General features: G+C 54.5%; 9 protein-coding genes across 9 annotated transcripts; 4 read left to right on the top strand and 5 right to left on the bottom strand.

The window, feature by feature from the left end:
* Window positions 1-845: 845 nt before the first annotated feature.
* On the top strand, window positions 846-1,292 carry Z517_02865 (uncharacterized protein; the record flags this gene model as incomplete). Its single annotated transcript, XM_013431973.1, has 1 exon — window positions 846-1,292. The coding sequence occupies one exon, from the start codon at window positions 846-848 to the stop codon at window positions 1,290-1,292; it is 447 nt and encodes a 148-aa protein (XP_013287427.1).
* Window positions 1,293-3,157: 1,865 nt separating this feature from the next.
* Z517_02864 (uncharacterized protein) lies at window positions 3,158-4,069 on the bottom strand (the record flags this gene model as incomplete). Its single annotated transcript, XM_013431972.1, has 1 exon — window positions 3,158-4,069. The coding sequence occupies one exon, from the start codon at window positions 4,067-4,069 to the stop codon at window positions 3,158-3,160; it is 912 nt and encodes a 303-aa protein (XP_013287426.1).
* Window positions 4,070-4,598: 529 nt separating this feature from the next.
* On the bottom strand, window positions 4,599-6,509 carry Z517_02863 (uncharacterized protein; the record flags this gene model as incomplete). The annotated part of the gene is made up of 1 exon (XM_013431971.1): window positions 4,599-6,509. One exon carries the CDS (start codon window positions 6,507-6,509, stop codon window positions 4,599-4,601), a length of 1,911 nt encoding a protein of 636 aa, XP_013287425.1.
* Window positions 6,510-7,656: 1,147 nt separating this feature from the next.
* Window positions 7,657-8,517, top strand: Z517_02862 (uncharacterized protein; the record flags this gene model as incomplete). Its single annotated transcript, XM_013431970.1, has 1 exon — window positions 7,657-8,517. One exon carries the CDS (start codon window positions 7,657-7,659, stop codon window positions 8,515-8,517), a length of 861 nt encoding a protein of 286 aa, XP_013287424.1.
* Window positions 8,518-9,060: 543 nt separating this feature from the next.
* Z517_02861 (uncharacterized protein) lies at window positions 9,061-10,877 on the bottom strand (the record flags this gene model as incomplete). Its single annotated transcript, XM_013431969.1, has 6 exons — window positions 9,061-9,206; window positions 9,338-10,012; window positions 10,076-10,173; window positions 10,260-10,435; window positions 10,548-10,619; window positions 10,689-10,877. 6 exons carry the CDS (start codon window positions 10,875-10,877, stop codon window positions 9,061-9,063), a joined length of 1,356 nt encoding a protein of 451 aa, XP_013287423.1.
* An 882-nt stretch (window positions 10,878-11,759) lies between these two features.
* On the top strand, window positions 11,760-13,452 carry Z517_02860 (uncharacterized protein; the record flags this gene model as incomplete). The annotated part of the gene is made up of 2 exons (XM_013431968.1): window positions 11,760-11,961; window positions 12,068-13,452. 2 exons carry the CDS (start codon window positions 11,760-11,762, stop codon window positions 13,450-13,452), a joined length of 1,587 nt encoding a protein of 528 aa, XP_013287422.1.
* A 707-nt stretch (window positions 13,453-14,159) lies between these two features.
* Window positions 14,160-15,601, bottom strand: Z517_02859 (uncharacterized protein; the record flags this gene model as incomplete). Its single annotated transcript, XM_013431967.1, has 5 exons — window positions 14,160-14,817; window positions 14,934-14,990; window positions 15,065-15,201; window positions 15,335-15,379; window positions 15,443-15,601. 5 exons carry the CDS (start codon window positions 15,599-15,601, stop codon window positions 14,160-14,162), a joined length of 1,056 nt encoding a protein of 351 aa, XP_013287421.1.
* Window positions 15,602-16,674: 1,073 nt separating this feature from the next.
* Z517_02858 (uncharacterized protein) lies at window positions 16,675-17,505 on the bottom strand (the record flags this gene model as incomplete). The annotated part of the gene is made up of 1 exon (XM_013431966.1): window positions 16,675-17,505. The coding sequence occupies one exon, from the start codon at window positions 17,503-17,505 to the stop codon at window positions 16,675-16,677; it is 831 nt and encodes a 276-aa protein (XP_013287420.1).
* Window positions 17,506-19,414: 1,909 nt separating this feature from the next.
* On the top strand, window positions 19,415-21,365 carry Z517_02857 (uncharacterized protein; the record flags this gene model as incomplete). The annotated part of the gene is made up of 7 exons (XM_013431965.1): window positions 19,415-19,790; window positions 19,935-20,016; window positions 20,103-20,428; window positions 20,500-21,068; window positions 21,135-21,200; window positions 21,250-21,290; window positions 21,350-21,365. 7 exons carry the CDS (start codon window positions 19,415-19,417, stop codon window positions 21,363-21,365), a joined length of 1,476 nt encoding a protein of 491 aa, XP_013287419.1.
* Between the last annotated feature and the right edge of the window lie 3 nt (window positions 21,366-21,368).

Here is a 21,368-nt window from a genome sequence, read left to right as displayed (position 1 = left end):
TGTGGAATACTCGTCGTCCTTTTCAAACTTCTTTGGCAGATCCTTCTCACCAGGAGGTTAGATATCATATCACGACACTCAAAGCCATTTTTTTCGCGACTTTGATGGTTCTATGTGACGTTAGGTATCTGTGGTCCAAGTTGACATCGGACTGGCATTAAATGTTGAGTGCCATCTTGGTACATGATTATGGATTTACAGAGATTGGCTCGATTCGTCCCAGTACAGACAATCTTTGCACTCTACTCACAATCCAAGTATAGAAGGATTGTCACGGTAAACGGCCCAGTTCGAGGCTCCTGCAGTTCCGGAGGTGAGTCCTGTTATACCGGCCCTTCGGCTGGCAGTGTGGGAAGCCGGCCAGGTTGTACTCCTTACTACATCCGCTCTTACTCCCTACTCGGTATGTTTCAACTCTAGGTAGGGTCTTAGTTTGTCGAGACCCCACACATTCTGCCGCTTGACTGTATGTACCGAATACCGGGTACCGACCACCGGCTGCATACCTACGCAAAAAGTATTCCGTCTTCGCCTGGCGCGTACCGAAGTGGACCGACACTTACGGAGTATTTTCCCTTCGGTGCTTCGCTCCTGCAAGTTGTTAAGCTAAGCTGACGCTATCCAGAGTTTTCCGAGCAGGCGCTGGAAGACGGAGAGAAAAAAAGGAGAGAGGGGGTGTTAACACTCTCAGTTTAACTACCGCGTTCGATCTCGGCACAGGCCTCGAAAAAGCTTTCCCATTTCCTGATCCCAGCATTCTCTCCATTCTCAAATTAGACACACCCGACTGTCAGGCAAAGTACTACTAGCTACTACAGACCCTGCCTGCAACTCAATAGCCCAGCATGTCTTACTCAGATCTTTCCATCAAGAAGCAAGATCCAAACGCCATCAATCCGAAAAGTATTTTCGCCAACAACGCACGAACTGGGGCAAGTTCGACTCCCGGGAAGGCGATGGGCACGTTTACGGGCGACGTCTGGCTTGATTCTGTCCTGAGGGCCGACAATATCTCCGTCGCAAACGTCAACTTCACCCCTTGCGCGAGAACAAACTGGCATAGGCACGATGGCGGTCAGCTGTTGAAAATCACCGGTGGTAGTGGCTGGATCTGCGATAGAGGCAGCGAGCCTCGGCGGATCACTGTTGGAGATGTGGTCTGGTGTCCACCAGGTGCGATTCATTGGCACGGTGCTGACGACGCGAGCTTTATGGTCCACGAAGCAGTCTCATATGGGAAGATTGATTGGTACGAGCCTGTGAAAGATGAAGAGTATGCTGCGAAGAAGTGAAAGTGAGTGTAACCACTTTCTCGAGAGTGAGATGACAGATTTCCAAAACCAAGTGGGTTTATTGTGATGTAGACGGTAGAAATGAGGGTTAGATTCACATGGGTATCGAGGTAGACCGCGATTCCACATGTGCTATATCACACTTTCCGAGCAAGACGTTCTACTCTGTACATACCACTTGGTTCTCATTTTAGTCTCAGGTTGGTTACGCCTATAGTCCATCCTGAGTACACCATCTACTCCGTCACAGATCACAACCTCGGTCCAAAATCGCACCTACCCTGGCAAAAACCTGGTTAGCATCGGCTAACGTGGGGGGTGTTTGCAAAGTGTCGAAAGAACGTCTGTCAGTGGTCTGCTCTGTAGTCTGGTAGTCGGTAATCGGCATATACAAGGGTCCTGGAGTCAGAACCTACCTCTGATGGTGTATCCTCTCCCAGGAGGGGCTGGCAGTACCCCAGGCCTTTTGTGGCCCACTGTTTTCGACCTGAAAATTGTCGTATCCACACCCTCTCAGCCTGGCCCTCCATAATCCCGAATCCGGAAATCTCCAGTCTTTTCTTTCCATTAGGTGACGAGCCCGGACATTCGTGGTATTCGTACTCCCACTGTTCAATTCTATAAAGCGAGATAGTATTCAATGTTCCAATCGCTAGGGTGATGGCTTCGGCGGTTGTACTGTGACAGTACGGAAGAGACGGACCTCCCCGCAGGACCTCCCGAGATCTCGCACTAGGGGCGGTATCCTGGTCTGGCGCTGGAGCAGAAGTCATTGTCGAGTAGGGAAGAGGTGGTGAGTTGAAGGTGAGCGTCGAGGTGCACTCGTTGTTGATTTGCCTTGTCTTTTCATGCCAAGACTTGGATGTCAAATGTGAAGAGCCTTGAGTGCCTCATAGTCACGGTCACACGACTACATCTCTCTATCAAGCGTCATTCCGCGGCCGCAGGCTCAAAGGTCGGCACTACATTGACAGACTCAATTGGGTTGAGACATCGTCGCAAAGTTATCGTCCCCACTACAGCGGATGATTCTCATCTTCCTTCTCAGAAACCTCCGACTCGCTCTCTTTCACCTTCCTTGTCCGCATTTGCTTCATCAAACATCACAACTTGCAAATTACCTACCGTGCCAGGCGCTCTTGTCTATCCTCTTTGTGCTCTCGGAGCTGCGGTCGAAGAATTCTGAGGACTGAATCATACACCGCCTAATTCCACGACTGTCACCAACGGTGACGGCCGGTCACTGCGTTCCTGAGACTCCCAACTCTGCCGCTCCAGTCCTAGAGACCGCATGCCATCTATCTGGACAACGAGCCTCAACCCGTCCTCTTTGCGTGTGCATTGACACACCCAGTGCAGCTCGACTCTACTTTCGACACACTGTATCGAGGGCACGAAAACCGCATTCGGTGCAGCACAAGAGATGACGAGGATAAGGCGTTTCGATTGCGATTGAAATATGCACCAGCGCTGTTACACGAGAAAGGGAAAAAAGGGGTTAAAGAGGTTGAATGGTAAAGGCACAGAAACTGGAAAAAGCGAACAACAAGTTACACGCAGGTGTAATGACAATACTGAGTAAATACTAGGTAAATACTGGTATTGGAATAATGTCTGGAGATCTCTGTCACAACCACCATGACGACTGCAACAGCAAGATGTCCCTTGAACAGATGCTATAGCGTCTCGTCGACTGTCGCTTGTCCGTCGACCGTGGCTTGACAACTCTATCAGGCCAATGATTCCAGCTTCTGGGATAGAGATCTCAAACAAGATTTGATGCCATGGGCGCGTTGCCTCCAGAAATCAAGCGCCCTTTGGACATCGAAACCTCATGGTCGTCTGGTGGCTTCAATCCTTGACACTCACAGCTTCAGCTTGGATTGAACCCATTTACCTGCTTTTTCAAGAGTAGCATCCGCTTCAGGAGCTCTGCCAGCCATGAATATATGAACATGTTGCATGCCCTCCGCGACCTCTTTATCCACGTCCACACCATCCTTCTTGGCCTTTTCTGCCAAATCTTCGGTATCGCTCAACAGTGTCTCATGTCCACCGGCAACGAGGTACAAGGGCGGATAACCGGACAAGTCGGCATAAAACGGGTTGGCCAAAGGGTTTTGAGGAGACTGGCCTGCTAGCCACAACAGACGGCCTTGACCCAGCGATTCGCGATTGGCAAGGAAGTCCTTTTCTTTGTTGATGTCCATGGTCTTGCCCTTGCATTCAATATCCACCCAAGGCGAGAAAGCCACTACACCGCCTGGTCGCGGCTTCTGCAGTTCTAGGATCTTGAGTGTGGTGGTCAGTGCGAGATTACCCCCAGCAGAGTCTCCTGAAATGATGACCTGCTCGGGAGAAAAGCCTTGTTGCAGGAGCCAGTCGTAGGTGGCGACGCCGTCCTCGATCTGGCTGGGAAAAGTCGCCTCGGGAGCCCTTCGATAGTCAGGCACGAGGACCTGTGTGCCAAAGGCCTTTGCAATGTGGCCCCCGAGCTTCCGGTACGCATTTGGCGAACCACTGAAAAAGCCTCCGCCGTGGAAAAACACCGTCACATGTTTCGGCGAGGCACCAAGGGGTCGACACCAGATCGCAGGACGCACGGTTCCGGCACACTGTGCTTCCTCATATGTGACATCCGTGGGTTCGGACGCGAGCTGATGACATTCGTCTGTGATGATCCGAAGTATATCCAAGGGGAGAGTCGGGTTCGCCGCCATTGTCGACGTCAACGACTTGTAGAATTCGGCAAGCGCCTCGGATTCCTTGGACGGCATTTTGGCGGACTGGGACGACGATCGAGACTGTCTATGTGAAAACGATAATCGGTACTTGGAGAGCGCAAACGTGTTTCGATTACAGATAATCGTTGCTGTTCAGGATGTTGAGCAGCAGGTGGCCAAGAGGGAAAGGTACAGCTGGGGGGCCGGGGGGGGGGGGGCTTCACGACTTTATACTCGCTGTAGAGTTCACTGTCGTCGCGCGGCTTCGCGGTCTGTCCATCCCCGAGGCACATTATGCACATCTTGACGGCATTTCACTGGCATAACATGTTTTACGACTCAATATGACGATGTCTAGATATGCCGCGGCAAGCAGTATTCCGCTTCCGACGGATTCATCTACATTGTACAGGAGAGACGATCCACGAGGGAGTGATCGATATGCAGTTATGGGGAAAAAGCTGCCCCTTCAACTCTGAGGCTTATGCAGCAAGTCTCTCTAATTCTGTGCAAAGACGACAAAGAGCATGAATTCATGAAACTCTCTTCCTGAGCATCGACACAAGCTCCTCGGCAGTCTATTCTAAAAGGTAGAGACCTCAAGTCCTTCCAGTTTACCGTCCTTCTCCCAGGCATTGGCGAAATCTATGAAATCCAAAGGCCCGCCAGACCAGATGCCTTTCCTCATCATCTTGGCCAGTTCCTCGGGGGCTGTGATGCTCTCCAATTCACACTCCCGGTTGTAGTAACTAGGAGTACAACCGGCCATTGCGGCGCCAGAGATGGCACCCTTGGCAATTGCAGCGGCCCAGGCCTCTTCTGCGTCTTGGGCGGGTTCTACCAAAGCCTTGGACTTGCCTTCTTGCTCGGCCTTCTTGACCACGGTGGAGATGATGTAGACGGAGTGTTTGGCCAGGTAGTCTAGGGCGACCATGAAGTTGGGCGACGTCAGAGTCTGACTGGTCCCGGTGAAGAAGAAGTTGGGGAAGTCCCGAGTGGTTATGCCGTGCAGGGTGCCCACGCCACGGTCCCACTTCTCATTCAAGGAGAGTCCATTGCGTCCCGTGATAGGGATACCTGCCTGTGCCGCAGGAGAATTGGCACCCTCGACCTCGAATCCCGTGCTGAAGATGATGACGTCGACCTCGATCTTTTCACCGTTGACGATGATGCCGTCGTTGGTGATCTTGGTCAATCCAGCACCCTGGGTGTCGAGTAGACGGACGTTGGGTTTGTTGAAGGTGGGGAGATAGTCATCGTGGAAGCAAGGCCGCTTGCACCAGCTGGCGTACCAGGCCTTGAGGCTCTTGGCGATCTCGGGGTCCTGGACTACCTTGTCCACTCTCTCCCGAACCTTTTCCTGGCGCTCCAAGTCCATGGAGCGATACCTCTTGAGAAATTCTGGGAGGTTTTCCATGGTCAGCCCTTTTGCGCGAGGGCCGCCGGTCAAAACGGCGCCCGAGATGAAGTGGGACCAGGCGTCGTCCACCATGTCGACGCTCGGAGGTTCATATGGGTCGCTCATGCACTCGAGGAAGTTTCTGATTCTCTCCTCTTGCCACCCGGGCTTATTTCCGATCTCTCGTTTCCAGACCTCCGGGTCGGTGGGTTGTTGGCCCCGAACATCGACGCCAGCCGGGGTTCGCTGAACGACGTAAAGCTGCTTAGCCCAGTTGGAAAGCTGGGGGATGGCCTGGATGGCCGTTGCGCCGGTCCCAATGATGGCCACTCGCTTATCTTGCAACTTATCGAGAGTCCAGTCGGTCGGGGAGCCGCCCGTGTAGGCATAGTCCCATCGAGAAGTGTGGAAGCAATGACCCTTGAAATCCTCAATGCCGGGGATACCTGGCAGTTTGGGGTGGGTGAAAAGGCCCGGGGCCAACACAAAAAAATCGGAACGAACATGGACCCTGCGCGCGTTGCCGTCAGGGGTTTTCTGACGGAGCTCAAAGCTCCAGCCCTTTTCATGCTCGTCCCAGCTGGCCGAGTCCATCTCGGTGTTAAACGAGGCGCTCTCGCCCAGGTTGTACTTTGAGGCTAGCTCGTTGGCGTAATTTCGGATCTCGTACCCATACGAGTACTTGTGTTTTGGCATGTAACCGGTCTCTTCGAGCAGAGGGAGATAGATATAACTCTCGACGTCGCACATGATGCCTGGGTACCGGTTCCAGTACCAGGTGCCGCCGAAGCCACCGGCGCGGTCGACAAACAACAGGTCGCTCAGCTTGAACCCCGCGCGGAGGAAGTGGATGCCATAGAGGATGCCGGCGAACCCGGTACCCAGGATGACGACTTTATAGTGATCCCCGTCTTCCAAGGGATGCGTGGGTGCCGAGTGGCCCTCCCAGGCCCAGGGATCGACACCAAAGTTCTTGAACTTATCCGACTCGAGCACGTCGACATATTGGGCCGTGCCATCAGGACGCAGACGCTTTTGTCTTTCCTCTGCGTACTTGGCCTCGATGACCTCGACGTCGACGTCTTTGGCGATCATCTTTGCAAACTGGACACCAAAAATCTGGGATATGGGGGTGGGGGATGGGGGAAATATGGGAGTGCGGGAGTATGGGGGAAGGGCTGGAGGAAGAAGGATTGGAGGGGATAAAGAGCACCAGCTTCTTTCCCAAGAACCCCTTGAAACGAAAAAATTTAAAAATAACAGACGGGAAGCGTATCTCGAACCTGACGGATCTCGGACTCGCAATTCAGCGTCTCACAGCCTTTGCCTTATAACGACCAAAACGTTGGAAGACGATGCCGAGGGATACACATGGCCAATGACACACAGAGCGAAGCCGAGGTTCCCTCCGTCCCCAGGAATTATCAATCGAGCCTCGCTCCAAGGTCCAAAAGTATACTTTGGAACGAACAAGAATGTGCTGCTTTGTGCCCACAATGCATTAATATGGGGTGATGGAGCATTCAAGGCAACAAGACGTTGCCTGACTCGATCGCCTGAGGTTTGTGCATTTTCCTCTCCCTCTTCGGACAGAGACCCGGTGACAGCTGGGATCAAGTCTCATGGATTCTTGCCTTATGGAATTTCAGTCTTTTGTGGATCCCGGATTCGGGGCTCAAGGTCATACAGACGGTCCGGGTGATCGATAAAGAACGGTCCGGACTATCCCGCCACTTTTTGGTCGGAGTTTTGTCTCGTGTTTGTGGCGAGGGATTTTATTATGTTTGTTGGTGTATTTGGAGTATTTCATCAACGCTTCACAGATTTATACAAGCGAAGGAAAGAAAGAGAAGGTCGTCCATTGAGCTGGTCCTTTGGTGAAGGTCCGTTCTATCAACCACCAACCCCAACCTAACCCAACTCTACTCAACCCGTGTGGCTCGTTCTTTAGTTCCACACTCTCAGACACATTTCATTCCTTATCAGATTAGATCTTACAACCACCCTCATCGTCATATCCTGTACCGCGAGGCAGCGGGGCTGAGGCACCGCAGAAGTCGTGAAGCTCGTCCCGATCATGAATTGCTATTCGACCCTTGCACACAGCTCCATGTCGACGCTGTGTCGCCACGTTAGCTCCGCCGCGAGCCCCATGGCATCGGGGTCCAGTTTCCTTCGCTGCCTGACCCTCACGCCTTCGCTACGTCGACCATCTCACGGGCTTCGTCCGCAGTCAAGAACCATGGCGACAGTCAACGACACGGCGATCAAGGTGAAGAAGATCGCGGGAGCTTGTGGCGCAGAGATTTCGGGCGTCGACCTAGCAAAGGACCTCGAAGACCCCAAGGTCCGAGACACGGTGCACCAGGCCCTGCTTGACCATTTGGTCATCTTCTTCCGCGACCAGGGACATTTGACCCCAGACACCTTCCTGGCCTTTGCCCGCTACTTTGGCAAGCCCATGCAGTACCCCATGATCAGCGGCCTGCCTGGCTACCCACTGATTACTGAGGTGCTGAAGCGCGAGCACGAAAAGACAAACTTTGGCGGCGTGTGGCACGCTGACACGACCTATCTCAAAAGCCCGCCTATGGGCACCATGCTCGTGTCTCGCGTGCTCCCTCCCCACGGCGGCGACACCTGCTTCGCCAACCAGTACCTCGCGTACGAGGCGCTGAGCGACGGCCTGCAGAGACAGCTCGACGGCCTCCGCGCCATCAGCAGCTCGGCCAAAGCCGAGGTGAGCAAGACGCGCGAGGACCGGGTCAAGGAAGACGGCGCGAACCCAGGCGTCAAGCCCGCCGACCTCGAGGCCTCGCACCCGGTTGTCCAGACGCACCCGGAAACCGGCCGTAAGGCCCTCTACGTCAACGTCGCCCACACGCTGCGGTTCGACGGCTGGTCCGAGGAGGAGAGCAAGCCCTTGCTCGAGTACCTCTTCCAGCACCAGGTCCGGCTCGAGTTCACCTGCCGCTTCCGGTGGGGGGTGGGATCGCTGGCCTTTTGGGACAACCGCTGCGTCCAGCATAACCCCATCAACGATTATCACGGGTACAAGAGGTCTCTGCACCGCATCACACTCGAGGGATCCGTGCCACGGTAGAAAGAGCCAACAACAACGCAGGGGATTCTGTTGGAAAAGTTCTTTGCTTGCTATCAATTACTATTCTGGCACTTTCTAGCGCCGATCAGTTTTGGGTCCGTTGGGATCGTTGTTTTTGATGGGAGGAAGGGGCTTGGGATTGGGAGTGAGGAGGAACAGGGCTCGAATCGTGTAGCAAAAAAAAAAAAAAAAGGAAACAGAAAACTATCATCATGAGGCGTGGCGACGGATGTTTTTCTTTGGCTCTTTGAGCTTTTGCTTAGCCCACACGCATATACCATATATAGCATGAACCATTCTTTGCTTTAGCCCAAGAGCATTAAAAAAAAGACTCGGCTATATGTACTCTGGCCCCTCTGTTCCGAGATCACGTCTATTGCTGCTAATTATCACCCACTCGGCCATCCATCGAGATATGCCCCGTCGTGTAGTGTACCTGTATATAACCCCGTTTACCTACTGAATACCCTTATGCGGGTGATCCTACCGCATCGTAGATCCTGCTGGCTAGGGAGGTGATGTCGCCACTATATTGAGTTTTATTTATTGCGTGACACCCGTCTTCTGGAGATCTTTTATGGCCGCGTCCGAAAGTCCAATTTCCCTCAGGACTTCAGAGGTGTGTTCGCCCAGAAGCGGTGGGCGGAGTTTGACGGGCGTGGCGGCCTCGGAGAACTTCACGGGCGCGCCTGTTTCGTGGGGGGAGGTGTGGTTAGAATGAGAGCTCCATCGGGGAAAAGAAGCGGAGTAGGAGGGAAGGGAGAGGGGGGCCAGGAAGTGAGTAAAGAGACGGGGAAGAAAAGAAAGAAAATAGACCGACCGAGTAGTTTGAGCACGCCCGACTTCAACCCTTCGTACTCGACCGGCTGAAGCATCTCGCCAGCCTCGATCTGCGGGTGCTTGAAGACGCGTTCCATGTTGTTGATGGCCCCGTAGGGCATGCCGCTCCCCTCGAACCGCTCGAGCCACTCGTCGGTGGTCCTGCTCTCGAAGCACTCGCGTAGGATGGGCGTGATGACCTCCCTGTTCTTGACCCTGGCCGAGTTGTTCTTGAACCTCTCGTCGTCGACCAGATCCGGCCGACCGAGAATGTCGCACAGCCGGCGCCACTGGCGCTCCGTCGACGCGCCGGTCACGACGTGCGAGTCCTTGGTCTTCCACGCGTCGTAGGGCACCACGCTCGGATGCGCCGTCCCCCACCGCTGGGCCTCCTGTCCCGAGTTGACCCAGTCCATGCCCACGTTGATCAGGAGCGACACCATCGACTCGAACAGCGACACCGTCACGCGTTGGCCCAGACCCGTCTCCTGGCGCGCCAGCAACGCTCCGAGGATGGCCCCGTGCAGGTACAACCCCGTGCACAAGTCGATGATCGAGACGCCGGGTTTGGTCGGCGGTCCACCGCGTGGGCCGGTAATGTGCATGAGTCCAGCCTCCGCACCTACGATCATGTCGTAGCCGGCTCGTTTGGCCCAGGGTCCTTTGGATCCGTATCCTATACAGCTCCGCTTAGTGACTTGGGGAACCAGTGCCAGTGAGGTGATGGATATAGGTATACCTGAAATACTAGCATAGATGATCCGAGGGTTGACTTGTTTCAACTTGTCATATCCCAGACCAAGCTCGTCAATCTTGCCGGGAACGAAATTCTCGATTCTGTAAATCACTGTTAGACAAAGCAACCCCCCATGGTAGACTCGGGGTGCAACTGGACAGAAATGGTGAATGTCGGGATTTCATACATGACATCGGCGTCCTTTGCTAGTTCGAACAGGATTTCGTGCGCCTTGGGGCTTTTCAGGTCGAGACATATCGAGCGTTTATTGCGGTTACACGCGGCGAAGAAGTTGGACATTGGACCCAGCTTGGGGTCCCAGTTGTCCTTTTCCACTGGGGGTTTGTAGTGCCTGAGATCATCCTATACAGACGGGGAGTTGGGTTAGAAATTTTCAAGTAGTGATGACACTCGCCCGCCCTTTTGGGACGAGTAGACTTAGGGATAAACAGAGATCGAGAAGATAGAGACGTACTCCTTTCTGAGGCTGCTCGACTTTGATGACCGTGGCGCCATAGTCTGCCAGAATCTGCGCGCAAAAGGGGCCCTAGAACAGTTTCTTTGAGCCGCACGCTTCAAGATCGACAGGGTAGGGCCTGGATGGATTCCAACCTACAGCGATCACTCGGGAGAGATCAAGTACTTTGATGTTGTTGATCAGGCCTGCCTTCCCTTGACCTTGACTTGACAGGTAACGTGACGACGACCGACCGAGGCTGAGGCATGGTCTGGTTGTCTGTGGGCGAAGTCGCGTTGAGGCGTGGCGGGTGAAAACCTGTCGTAGACCTCGCATCGGTGGCCCCATTCTTAAGCCGCTGCCGCCCTCTTCGTAAAAACTGGAGAGTCTCCGGTGTCTTTATTTTTCAAGCCTCACACAACATGCGCTTTTTACTTTTTGAACAAAATGGCTAAATTAAGATCTGTTGACAGCAGCGTTCGAGAACATCCCACCCATACTGGTTGTCGGGTAGGTGTCTTGACCTAAACCCCCCTGTACAGAGAAAAACGGGACCCCACATATTTCCTATTCAGGAACAGACGCTACTCCCAAAAGCAGTTAGTCTAATTTCAGCTGACCACACTGCCAGGCTCCGGGATCGACCCGGCAAACATCCGAGGCCCCGGCTGGCAGGTGAATCGTAACAATACAAGTAATACGAGGTACATGTACATGGGTGGGCTTGGCGACAAGTTCATCACTAGGTAGGTAGGTTCGTCTCCAGGTCGCCTAATAATATTATCCAGATCGGCCTTTTAACACCGAACCAACTCAGTCTTCTCCGGCTATCGCTTTGCCCCCGTCAAGGGCCATGATCAACCCTCCAACTATGATGCCGGGCACGGGGCCCATAAACCCCTTTGAGGTCTTGTGATCTTCACCCAGGAATTCCAACGCGCTTAGAGATCGTGAACGTCGGGGAGGTGTTTCCCCCCCTCCGGGGGTTCTGGCGGAGGATCAAGCGCGTGGTAATAACTCATTCCCCGAGTTGTGAGGAATTGAAACTTCGTATTTAAAAGGCCCAAGGGCCGGTACTTGGCGCCTTGTTTCTGGTGTTAAGCATCTCTCTGCCACGCCTCCCCCGGCTGAACCAGCACGCCCAGACAGTGCCAGGACAGAAGTCTCCTTGGTAGCCCTCGTCCTCGTGCAAGCGCGCACCAATCATCTTCCTTTTCTGGCAAGAAAGCCATGGCTCGATTCTGGGGCCTTCGTGGGCGGCGGCTTGGGACTGCGGTCTGGACGCTGGCCATGTTTGCGCTCATGAGCTTCGGCTACAATCAGGCCGTGGCTGGCGGTGTTTTGGGCAACGACTCGTTCAATAGGCAGTTCCCGCAGATGGATACGCTGCATACCACAGGCGGCAAACAGGAGCACAACTCCACCATCCAGGGTGCGTTCGATATTGCTTTGTTACAGATTCCCCTCCCCCCCCCCCAAAAAAACCCTGAGGAAATTAGTTTTTTAATGCTAAACACAAAAAACAAATGAGTCTTTAGGCACCGTTGTGGCCCTCTACACCCTGACGGGGACTTTTGGCGCCTTGGCCTGCACCGTCTTCGGCGATGTCATCGGGCGTCGACGAACGATCTTCCTCGCGAGTGGCGTCCAGATCGTGGGGGAGATCTTGATGGGCACGTCGTTTTCGTTTGCGCAGTTCATCGTGTCGCGAATCGTCGTCGGACTCGGCACCGGGGGCATCCTCGCCACCGTCTCGGTGTGGCAGGCTGAACTGGCAAAGGCAGAGAGCCGCGGAGAACACGTGTCGGCGTTTGGCATCTTTGGCGGCCTCGGCCTCGCGCTCGCGTGCTGGGTCGATTTCGGCGCGTCCTACGCGCGGTCGTCGTCGTTTGCGTGGCGGTTCCCCTTTATGGCCTCGATCATCCTGTCCGCCGTGGTCATGGTGTTCATCTTCACCCTACCAGAGTCGCCGCGATGGCTGATCAAGGTCGGCCGGATCGACGAAGCCCGCGAGGTCATGCATCTCCGCTACGACACCGACGACCACAACGAGGTTGTCGAGGCCGAGATCCAGGGCATCCTGGCCTCATTCGAGCGTGCCAAGTCGGTTTCCCTCGCGGCCATGTTCAGCATTGGACCCGAGCGAACCTTTCACCGCCTGGTGCTCGCGGCGCTCACGCAGATGATGCTCCAAATGTCCGGGGTCAACATCGTCTCGTACTACGCCGCGCTGATCTACGAGGTGAACCTCGGCTTCAGCGCGACCGTCGCCCAGATCCTGGCCGCCTCGAGCATGTTTGTCATCGTCCTCGGCAGCATCGTCTGCTCCTACACGGTGGACCGGTTCGGGCGCCGCGCGCTCATGCTGACCAGCGCCTGCGGCATGACCGTCTGCATGTCGTGCCTGGCCGGGCTGACGTCGCGGACCGAAAAGGCGGCCATCAACGCGGCCGTCTTCTTCCTCTTCTTCTACTACTTCACCTACACGATCGGGTTCCTGGGCATCCCCTTCCTGTACGCCAGCGAAATCGCCCCCGTGCACCTGAGGGCGGCCATCTGCGGCGTCTCGACCGCCGTGTCGTGGCTGTTCAACTTCCTCGTCGTCGAGGTCACCCCGATCGGCTTCACCCACGTCCACTGGCGCTACTTCATCCCCTACGCGGTCCTCAACCTCTCGTGGATCCCCATCGTCTACTACCTCCTCCCCGAGACGAACGGGCGCTCACTCGAGGAGATTGACGAGATTTTCACCCGCTCCAACAACATCTTCGACTGTGTCAAGGTCGCCAAGCAGTTGTCCAAGAGGGGTCCGCGGGGTTTTGTCGATGAGGAGACGGTGATTCACGTCGATCAGAAGTCTCATTTGGGGGTGGCGAAGCGGGATGTCGAAGAGGCAGAGGCAGAGGTGGAGAAGTCGGAGTAGGGAGACTGACAGACAGATTACGCGGATAAACAGCTGGTGATGTGCCACCATGTATGTAAATGTGGTCAGGTGAGCTGCGAACAGACAGCACTGTGCTCACGACGGATATATCTTCTGGACGGACGCATTCTTGGTGATGGAGGAGGGAGGTTGTTTGAATTTCGCGTGCGTGCGTACGTGCTACTTTGTGGTGGAATTACTCTGTTTTAACTCGCTATGAGGTATTGAGGTATGAGGTACAGTGTACTGCACGAGTATTCTGAATGTCCCCATGCGGTGCTCCGACTCGACTCCCAACGTAGACCATCCTAGCAGAGCATAACTAGTTGAGGATCTTACAAAGTACAAGGTATGCGCCGCAAAATCCTGCTGATTGTCATGGTATGCTTGGTCGGTGTCTCTGGACCCTGGATGTCTCCGGCCCGTCACCCGTCACTCATTGCACGATACCCGTCCATTCCGTGTACGACACTGTTGACACGCACATGTAAGTAGAAATGTGGTTTTGAGCGGGGGTTGAAGCCGAAGGAGCTGATGACAGACTGGCTGGCTTGCTGGGCCGCTTGACTAACGGGCAACAAGGCTGAGAGATTACCTTGGTATGTATATACATGAAGCATGGCATCAATGTATATCTGTAAAATGCCAACATTTGGTGAAGGCGATATAAATATGTTGTTCTATCTACCCATTTCCCCTGCTCGCTATCAAGACCTCGCTTTGTTGTTCATGGTCGTCAAAAAGTCAATCACGGTCGTGTACGTGACCAACAAGATCCCTCCGCCGGGACAGAAGCGGGCCAACTTGGGCACGAGTCCCTTGTACAGGGCGCTGACGCCCTCCTCGCGGATGACGGTGGCCAATGCCGGAAAGGCCCAGTTGTACTTGCGGACCTGGTGCGTGGACGTGGCGACGCTCTGGATGCGCGACTTGACCACGTCGAAGGGGGTGTTGACGAAGATGCCGGCCGTGCCACCCAGGCTGCCGGCGATCAGGTCGTTGGTCATCTGCCCGGCCTTGGTGTCGGCCTTGGGCAGCAACGCGCGGATCTGGAAGATGCACCCAAAGTAGGCGGCGTTCCACACCACGGACCGCCACATGGTGCACTCGAATCCCTGGAAAAACACCGACAGTCCTTCGTTCCGGGCCAGCTTGCCCACGCAGTCGACCACGTTCTTGTACTGGCTCGCGTTGGCCGGGTTCTGCATGCGCAGCTTGACCACCTCGAAGGGGCAAATGACAAAGCTCTCGGCGACACCCGCGCTGGCCCCCGTCACGATCGACAGCGGCTGCGTCATCTTCTCCTGCCCGAAGAGTTTCTGGTAGAAGCTGCCAAAGGCGGCGTTGGAGGCGAACTTGGTTGCTCTGCAAAGAATGATATCGTTAAGCCATCAAGAAAACAACGTGATGAGGATCGAGTGAATCAACCCCCCTTTCTGGGGGTTAGATAGCAACCAAAACCACATGGTTGTGCTTCTTACCTTTTTGGTGCTTCCATGAGTATCGGAGCTCCGATGGCTCTGTAAAAGACCGGGATCCTAAAAAGTCACTCGTTGTGTCAGGAACCCGAGAGGTCAAACTGGTCGCCGCAGGGGGTGTACTTGAGACTCACCCTTCCTGGTACAAGATTTTCCTTCCACAATCGATCATCCCAGTGTACTGTCTAGAGGCTGAATTCTGCAATTGTCTAGCCAAGAGAATAAAAAGGGGGATCGTCAGCAGACTGACTTGACGATAGCCTTGTGCCTTCTACCAAAAGGTCACCAAAGGGTTTCGTCCCCCTGGTTCCCCTTCCCAGAAGATGAACTTACAATCTCGTTTTGATAACATCCAGAGGATACCTGCATGGGGATCGTCCCTCTGGTCAATACCTTTCTCATACCTCCCAGAAGGGGAAAGTCGTTTTCTTTGCGTACATGACAAGAACCTGCAAATGGAAGTTTTAGAAGGACAGACCCAGAAAGTGAAAGGCAGACCAAAGCAAACATACCTCGCTAACACCAGCGACAGCACCTGCCAGGAACTGATACCGAAACGGCACGGTGGCTTGTTTCTCTTTGATTTGGGGTGCAGGTACAGATACAGGTGCCGCGGCGGTTGTAGCCTCGCCGTCCACGACGGGCACTGGGGTCAACTTGACCGCCGACATTTCGAGTGACAAGAAGAAGGCAAGTTTTGTAAACGATTTAGAATGATTTGGTTTCGTCTTCAAAGTACGGACGAGTCTTTCTTTCCTTCTCTCCTTCTCTTCTCTCTTCTGTCTCCCAATGGGTGAGCCAAGGATGATTGATAGAGAGGGAAAACCCCGCCCAACCACAAACCTGGGGAATCGCGTCTGCGTCTAGTGAAACACTCTCAAGTCAAAAACGTCGGCAGGTTGCAAATGGATGTCAGCCGACATAGAGAGAACTCATCGGCGTCCATACACGCCCAGGTGATTGTCAGTGGTGATAAATTCGGAGAGAGAGAGAGAGAGAGAGAGAAGAGAAGGAGACAAACTACCCGAGCATTACTGGTCGGCCAGCATACATGGCCAGGTATTGGGGGAAAGGGCTGTTGGGAAACAAACCGCACCGCCCTTTTTTGTTCGAGTCCCACGTTTCTGACAATTCAGTTGCCACTCTTTACCCATGGTAACGACGGGTTTCGGAAACAAATGATGGTGGATCCCAAAGACACCGAGGGCGGCGGAATCCAACCGGTGGCTTTTCCCCGCCCTTGGTTAGACCGACCTAGACAACTTCCCAAGGAAAATCATCTAGATATTACCTCTAGACATTGCTTGAAACACCTCGTAGCGAGATGAACGAGATGAACTTGGCGAGTCGGGGGGAGGCTGGAGAGGATGGAGAGCTGGAGCTGGAGATCTGGGTATCTGGGTATCTATTGCTATCCACCACTTCTGAATCGAAAGTGGGATTTCGCCTGCCGTACTTTCTACCTCGTATACACAACCCAAGGAAGTGAGATCGGAGGACTGCATCCATCTCCCGAGATGGTTTATGCTACAGTAGAGCGTCCTGCCAGCCTCGATATATACCTCCATAGGTGGATATAGGTATATTTGAAACTTCCTTGCCGAATAGCAGGAGATGTAGTGTTCGGTTGCCCTTCAATTTCCATACGGACAAAGCCATATGCTATAGTGTGAATTTCCTCGAAACTGACCAACGTGCTGCCCCTGCCTTGCCCTGCCCTTTATCGAATCCCCCCCGTTTTGATCTACAACTTTGACTTCCTCGCGGCCAGCTTCGCCAGGACTTCGCGAGTCATCCTCTGCGGTTCCGAGACGCCGCCGCTGCCTTCCTCGGTCTCGAACGAGCGGCCGAAAAAGTCGATCGAGTTCCTGATGGCTTCTTCCATGGTGACGTTCTCCCACCGCCGCATCATCTCCTTTTGGATCTTGATGGAGCGCGGGCCGCACTCCTCCAGCTCGACCAGCCACTGCTCGACGGCCTCGTCCAGCTTCTCCTGGTCCTCGACCACCTTTTCGACGAGGCCCCAGCGCTCGGCCTCCTCGGCGCCGATCTTGTCGCCGAGGTAGAACAGCCGCCGGGTCCGCCCCCAGCCGATCAGGCTGGTGATGAGCGCCGCCTCGACGACGCTGGGTACGCCCACTTTGACCTCGGGCATGCCGAAGACGGCGTTCCTGCTGGCGACGCGGAAGTCGCACGACACGGCTAGCTCGAGCCCCCCGCCGAGCGTGTACCCGTTGAGACGCCCGATGACGGGGACGGGGCACTCACGCAGCGACTTGCAGGCGTGGTGCATGGTGGTGATGAAGGCCCGGCCGACCTCGGGCGTGGTCAGCGTGGCCATCTCGTTGATGTCAGCGCCGCCGACGAACGCCTTGGTGCCGTGTCCGGTCAGCACGACGGCGAGGAGGTCCTTGTTTTGCTGCACCACCTCGGACACGGTCTTGGGGATCTCCCTCATGATGTGCGAGGACAGGGCGTTGAGCTTGTCCGGGCGGGAGATGGTGAGAGTCGCCACGGTGCCCGTTTTCCGTCTCGAGATGTGCGTGAGAAGTTTGCCGACTGATTTTGACGCCATATTGGAATGGATGATGGGTGACTTGAGTGACTTTGCTCTCTTTTGTTTTCCTCCCTTACGTACACACACTCTCTCTATCACAGATCTCTCTCTCTCTCTCTCTCTCTCTCTCTCTCTCTGTCTCTCGCAGTCCGTCCTTGCCTGTGTTGACTATTATGCGGGAAATCGGATTACCTCTCTTCTATTGGTGCACCCCACCGAATTATGACTTTTCTCTCAGAAAAAATTTCCAAGTCACATTAGTACCTAGGTTCCAGTCAGTAGAAACCACAAGTCTCGGCATATCGTGGAGCAATATTCCCCTTGACTGAGGTGGGCTTGCTAGACCAGCATCGGCTCTTGCACGGGTGATACGGGCGGGACCTTCCCCCTCCCCGTGACTGAGTTTGCAAATTGGTTGGCTGGTTGCCTTGGGGCCTTTTGTCTTCCACATCATCATCTCTTGGTGATTGCTGTAGAATATCTTCTTGAAAATTCTCAAGACGTTGCTCATACTACAACCCGTCCTTCTCAGGACTGAATGACACTGTCTACACGTCTGCGTCGTCGTGCCGGCAAACAAGGCTGTGACCCCCTTAGAGGGTAGTATTGCCAAGATAATTGTAATGACCGTCAGACACATAGCCGGCAAATCGGTAATTTACTTGCTTGCTACCGAGTACATGCCATGGATGGAGGTGAGAAACTACTCGTAGGGATCAGATCATCCCCAAAGAGCCCCGGCTCCCACGACGCTACGAGGTATTTCATTCGAGAGTAGATGACGAGGTCTCATGCAACTAACAACAATACCGTGGTACAGCGGGCTCGGACCCCTGGTCACAGTCACGTGACCTAGCACGATGTCGTCCCTACTCGTTCCGTAGAAGACGGTCTGGCGGTGGTCACACGCGTTGATAACTTTTCCTCGACTCTGTAACTTGGTTCTCGGGAACAGAACAGACCGCTCCAGGCATATGCATCTCCAAAGATTGTGCAAAATACCTCGTTGGAGACACTGAGACAATGGATAATGACCCGAGGAAGTGGTAATGCACGGGACGCGGGAATACGTGGCTTCCGGGGGTTTCTTTTGGGATCTAGAAGCTTTTGCGTGCTTGCTCGCTGGTGGTCAACATTAGGCATTACAAGCACGCGTTTTAAAACACAGATGCCTCGCTCGTGTGTCGACGAGTTACTCGGTATACGAGTAGGTACACATACTACGAGGTACGTGTAGTGTGTAACTAGCGTCAAACCCTCTTACTTGCCTACTTAACTCGGACTTACCAGGGTATGGATCCTAGATGGATGGAGACCTTCGGGCCAACCGAGGTGGGACCCCACGATCCCCCGTCGCATCCCAGATTCCGCGCTTACGACTCGTTTTTCTGCAGGGAGCCGAACCTTCCGAGGCTGTCCCCCGCGATCATCTCCACATGCCACGTGATGAATTTTTATCGCCCACCGGTTGTCCCTGGTACCCCCGAGCTTTACCCCAGAGACGGGCTAGTCATGCTCCTTTTTCCGGACGTTGAGGCGCGGGACCGGGGGAGGAGGGGAGTTGGGAGTAGGTTTTCGAGACATCTCGTAGGGCACCGTACCTACCGAACCTGGGAACCTGCGAGTTCTTGGATAAAGGGGGTGGATGGGTAGGTGGTGGTGGAAGCGGGGGATGGGGAAGGGAAAATATGGGCTTGGGTTTGTGTGTATTTGTCTCTCCTTAGGGCTTGTGGTCCCTGTCTCTCCAGCAAATCGTGAAGTGAATGCGGGCGTGTTGCTTAGAGGGGGGTCTTGTAACCAGTAACCTCTTACCTATACCTATACCAGTCAGTACCTACCTACAGCGTAGCAGGACCAAGAAACCCCTGAAGCAAAAAGACCAGCCAGCCCCCTGGCTCCCATCAATAGAGAAATTTAATTCCAAGCCATGGCGACCACTTACAAAGTCCCCGCGGTCGCGGACCTGAGACACCACTACATCAACGGCGAGTACGTGCCATCGAGCGAGCCCGCGACACTCACCCTCCTCAACCCTACCGACGGGTCCGTCGTGACCGAGCACATCCCCGTCGCCGGGCGCGACGACGTCGACCGCGCCGTCAAGCACGCCGAGGCCGCGTTCAATGGCGAATGGAGCCGCATCACGTCGCTGCAGCGCAGCCAGCTCATCAACCGGCTGGCCGACCTGGTGGAGGAGCATCTCGAGGACATCCTGCGGCTGGACTCGCTGTCGTCGGGCGTGCCCATCTCGCTGATCCCGAAGCGTGAAAAGAATTACATTGTGAACACGTTGCGGTATTTTGGTACGTATCCTGCCTACCTACACCAACCGACCGCCCATATTAAATGATGTCCTTGCGGCTGCGGCTGCGCTGCTTTGATACCTGTGAGGAAAGGGAGCTGTCCAAGAAAATTTTTGATTCATTTCTCATCATGTGTCTCTATAGCCGGCTGGTGCGATAAACAGAACGGCGACTATTTCCCTGCCGACGACGGCTTCGTTAAACTGGTCCGCCATGAACCTCTGGGGTACGTATGCCGCATGCGACCTTGACTGGCGTCACTTGAATCGAGAGAAAAAAAAAAGACAATAGCTAATAACAACTCACCCACAGTGTCTGCGTGGGCATCTGCCCGTTCAACGGCCCCGTCTCGACCATGATCCTCAAGGTCGGTCCAGCCCTCGCGACCGGCAACGTCATCATCATCAAACCGTCCGAGAAGACACCTCTCGGCTCGCTGGCCATAGCGCCCCTGTTCAAACTCGCCGGCATCCCCGACGGCGTCGTCCAGGTCCTCACCGGTCCTGGGAGCACCGGCGCCATCTTGGCCTCCCACATGCGCGTCCGCAAGGTCTCGTTCACGGGGTCGGTCCCCACGGGGAAAAAGATCCAGATCTTGGCTGCTGAGAGTAACCTGAAAAGAGTGACTTTGGAGTTGGGTAAGCCTAGTGTTCTTTCCCTCCTCTCGCTTCGAAATCACACCGTTGACCCCTGCTTATTACGATTCCAGGAGGCAAAAGCCCCGCCGTAGTCTTTGGAGACGCCAACATCGACAATGCCGTCACGTGGACCAGCAACGGTATCCTTACCCGCACGGGCCAAATGTGCGTCGCGGCGTCGCGGGTGTACGTACAAAAGTCCGTGGCCGAAGAGTTCACCCAGAAATACGTGCAGAGGCTGAAGGATGCGGTCAAGGACTTTGGCGATCCTCAGGACCCGGATGTCTCATACGGACCACTGGTTGATGACATTGCCTTTACACGCGTCAAGAAGATGATTGAGCGGGGCAAGGACGAGGCACGCCTGGTCGTGGGTGGAAACACGCTGTCAAACACGGGTTGTTTCATCGAGCCGACCGTCTTTGTCGATCCCAAACCTGACGCGCAGGTCCTACGCGAGGAAGTCTTTGGCCCCGTCGCCGTGGTCCAGACCTTTGAGACCGAAGACGAGGTCGTCGACCTGGCCAACGACACCGAGTATGGCCTGATGGCAGGCGTCTTCACCACAGATATTAACCGGGCACTTCGGGTGTCGGCCAAAATCGATTCTGGCGTCGTCGGCATCAACTGTGTCAGTGTGGTATGTGTCTCAGTTTCCTTCTTCCACAAACTCGAGTTCTGTCCACGTCTTTGCTCACTGCGTCAGATGAATTTACAAGTCCCCTTTGGCGGCAAGAAGGCTTCTGGCATTGGCAGAGAATTTGGTTCCTACGTGAGACGCTTCCTCAATCAGTCAAATGCTGGCCTGCTGACGAGAATAGGTGCTTCGAGCTTATACCGAACCGAAGACCATCATTATTAAGTATGTCTGGTGATTTTTCGTGTCGTCAAAGATACTGTGTGACTAACTAAAGAACACAGTATGAATCTCCCGTAAGGG

This window comes from Fonsecaea pedrosoi, assembly GCF_000835455.1.
Source record: "Fonsecaea pedrosoi CBS 271.37 unplaced genomic scaffold supercont1.2, whole genome shotgun sequence".
Classification (NCBI taxonomy): Eukaryota; Fungi; Ascomycota; class Eurotiomycetes; order Chaetothyriales; family Herpotrichiellaceae; genus Fonsecaea; species Fonsecaea pedrosoi.
Note: the sequence above shows the minus strand (reverse complement) of the source record. Positions and strands in the feature narration are given on the sequence as shown.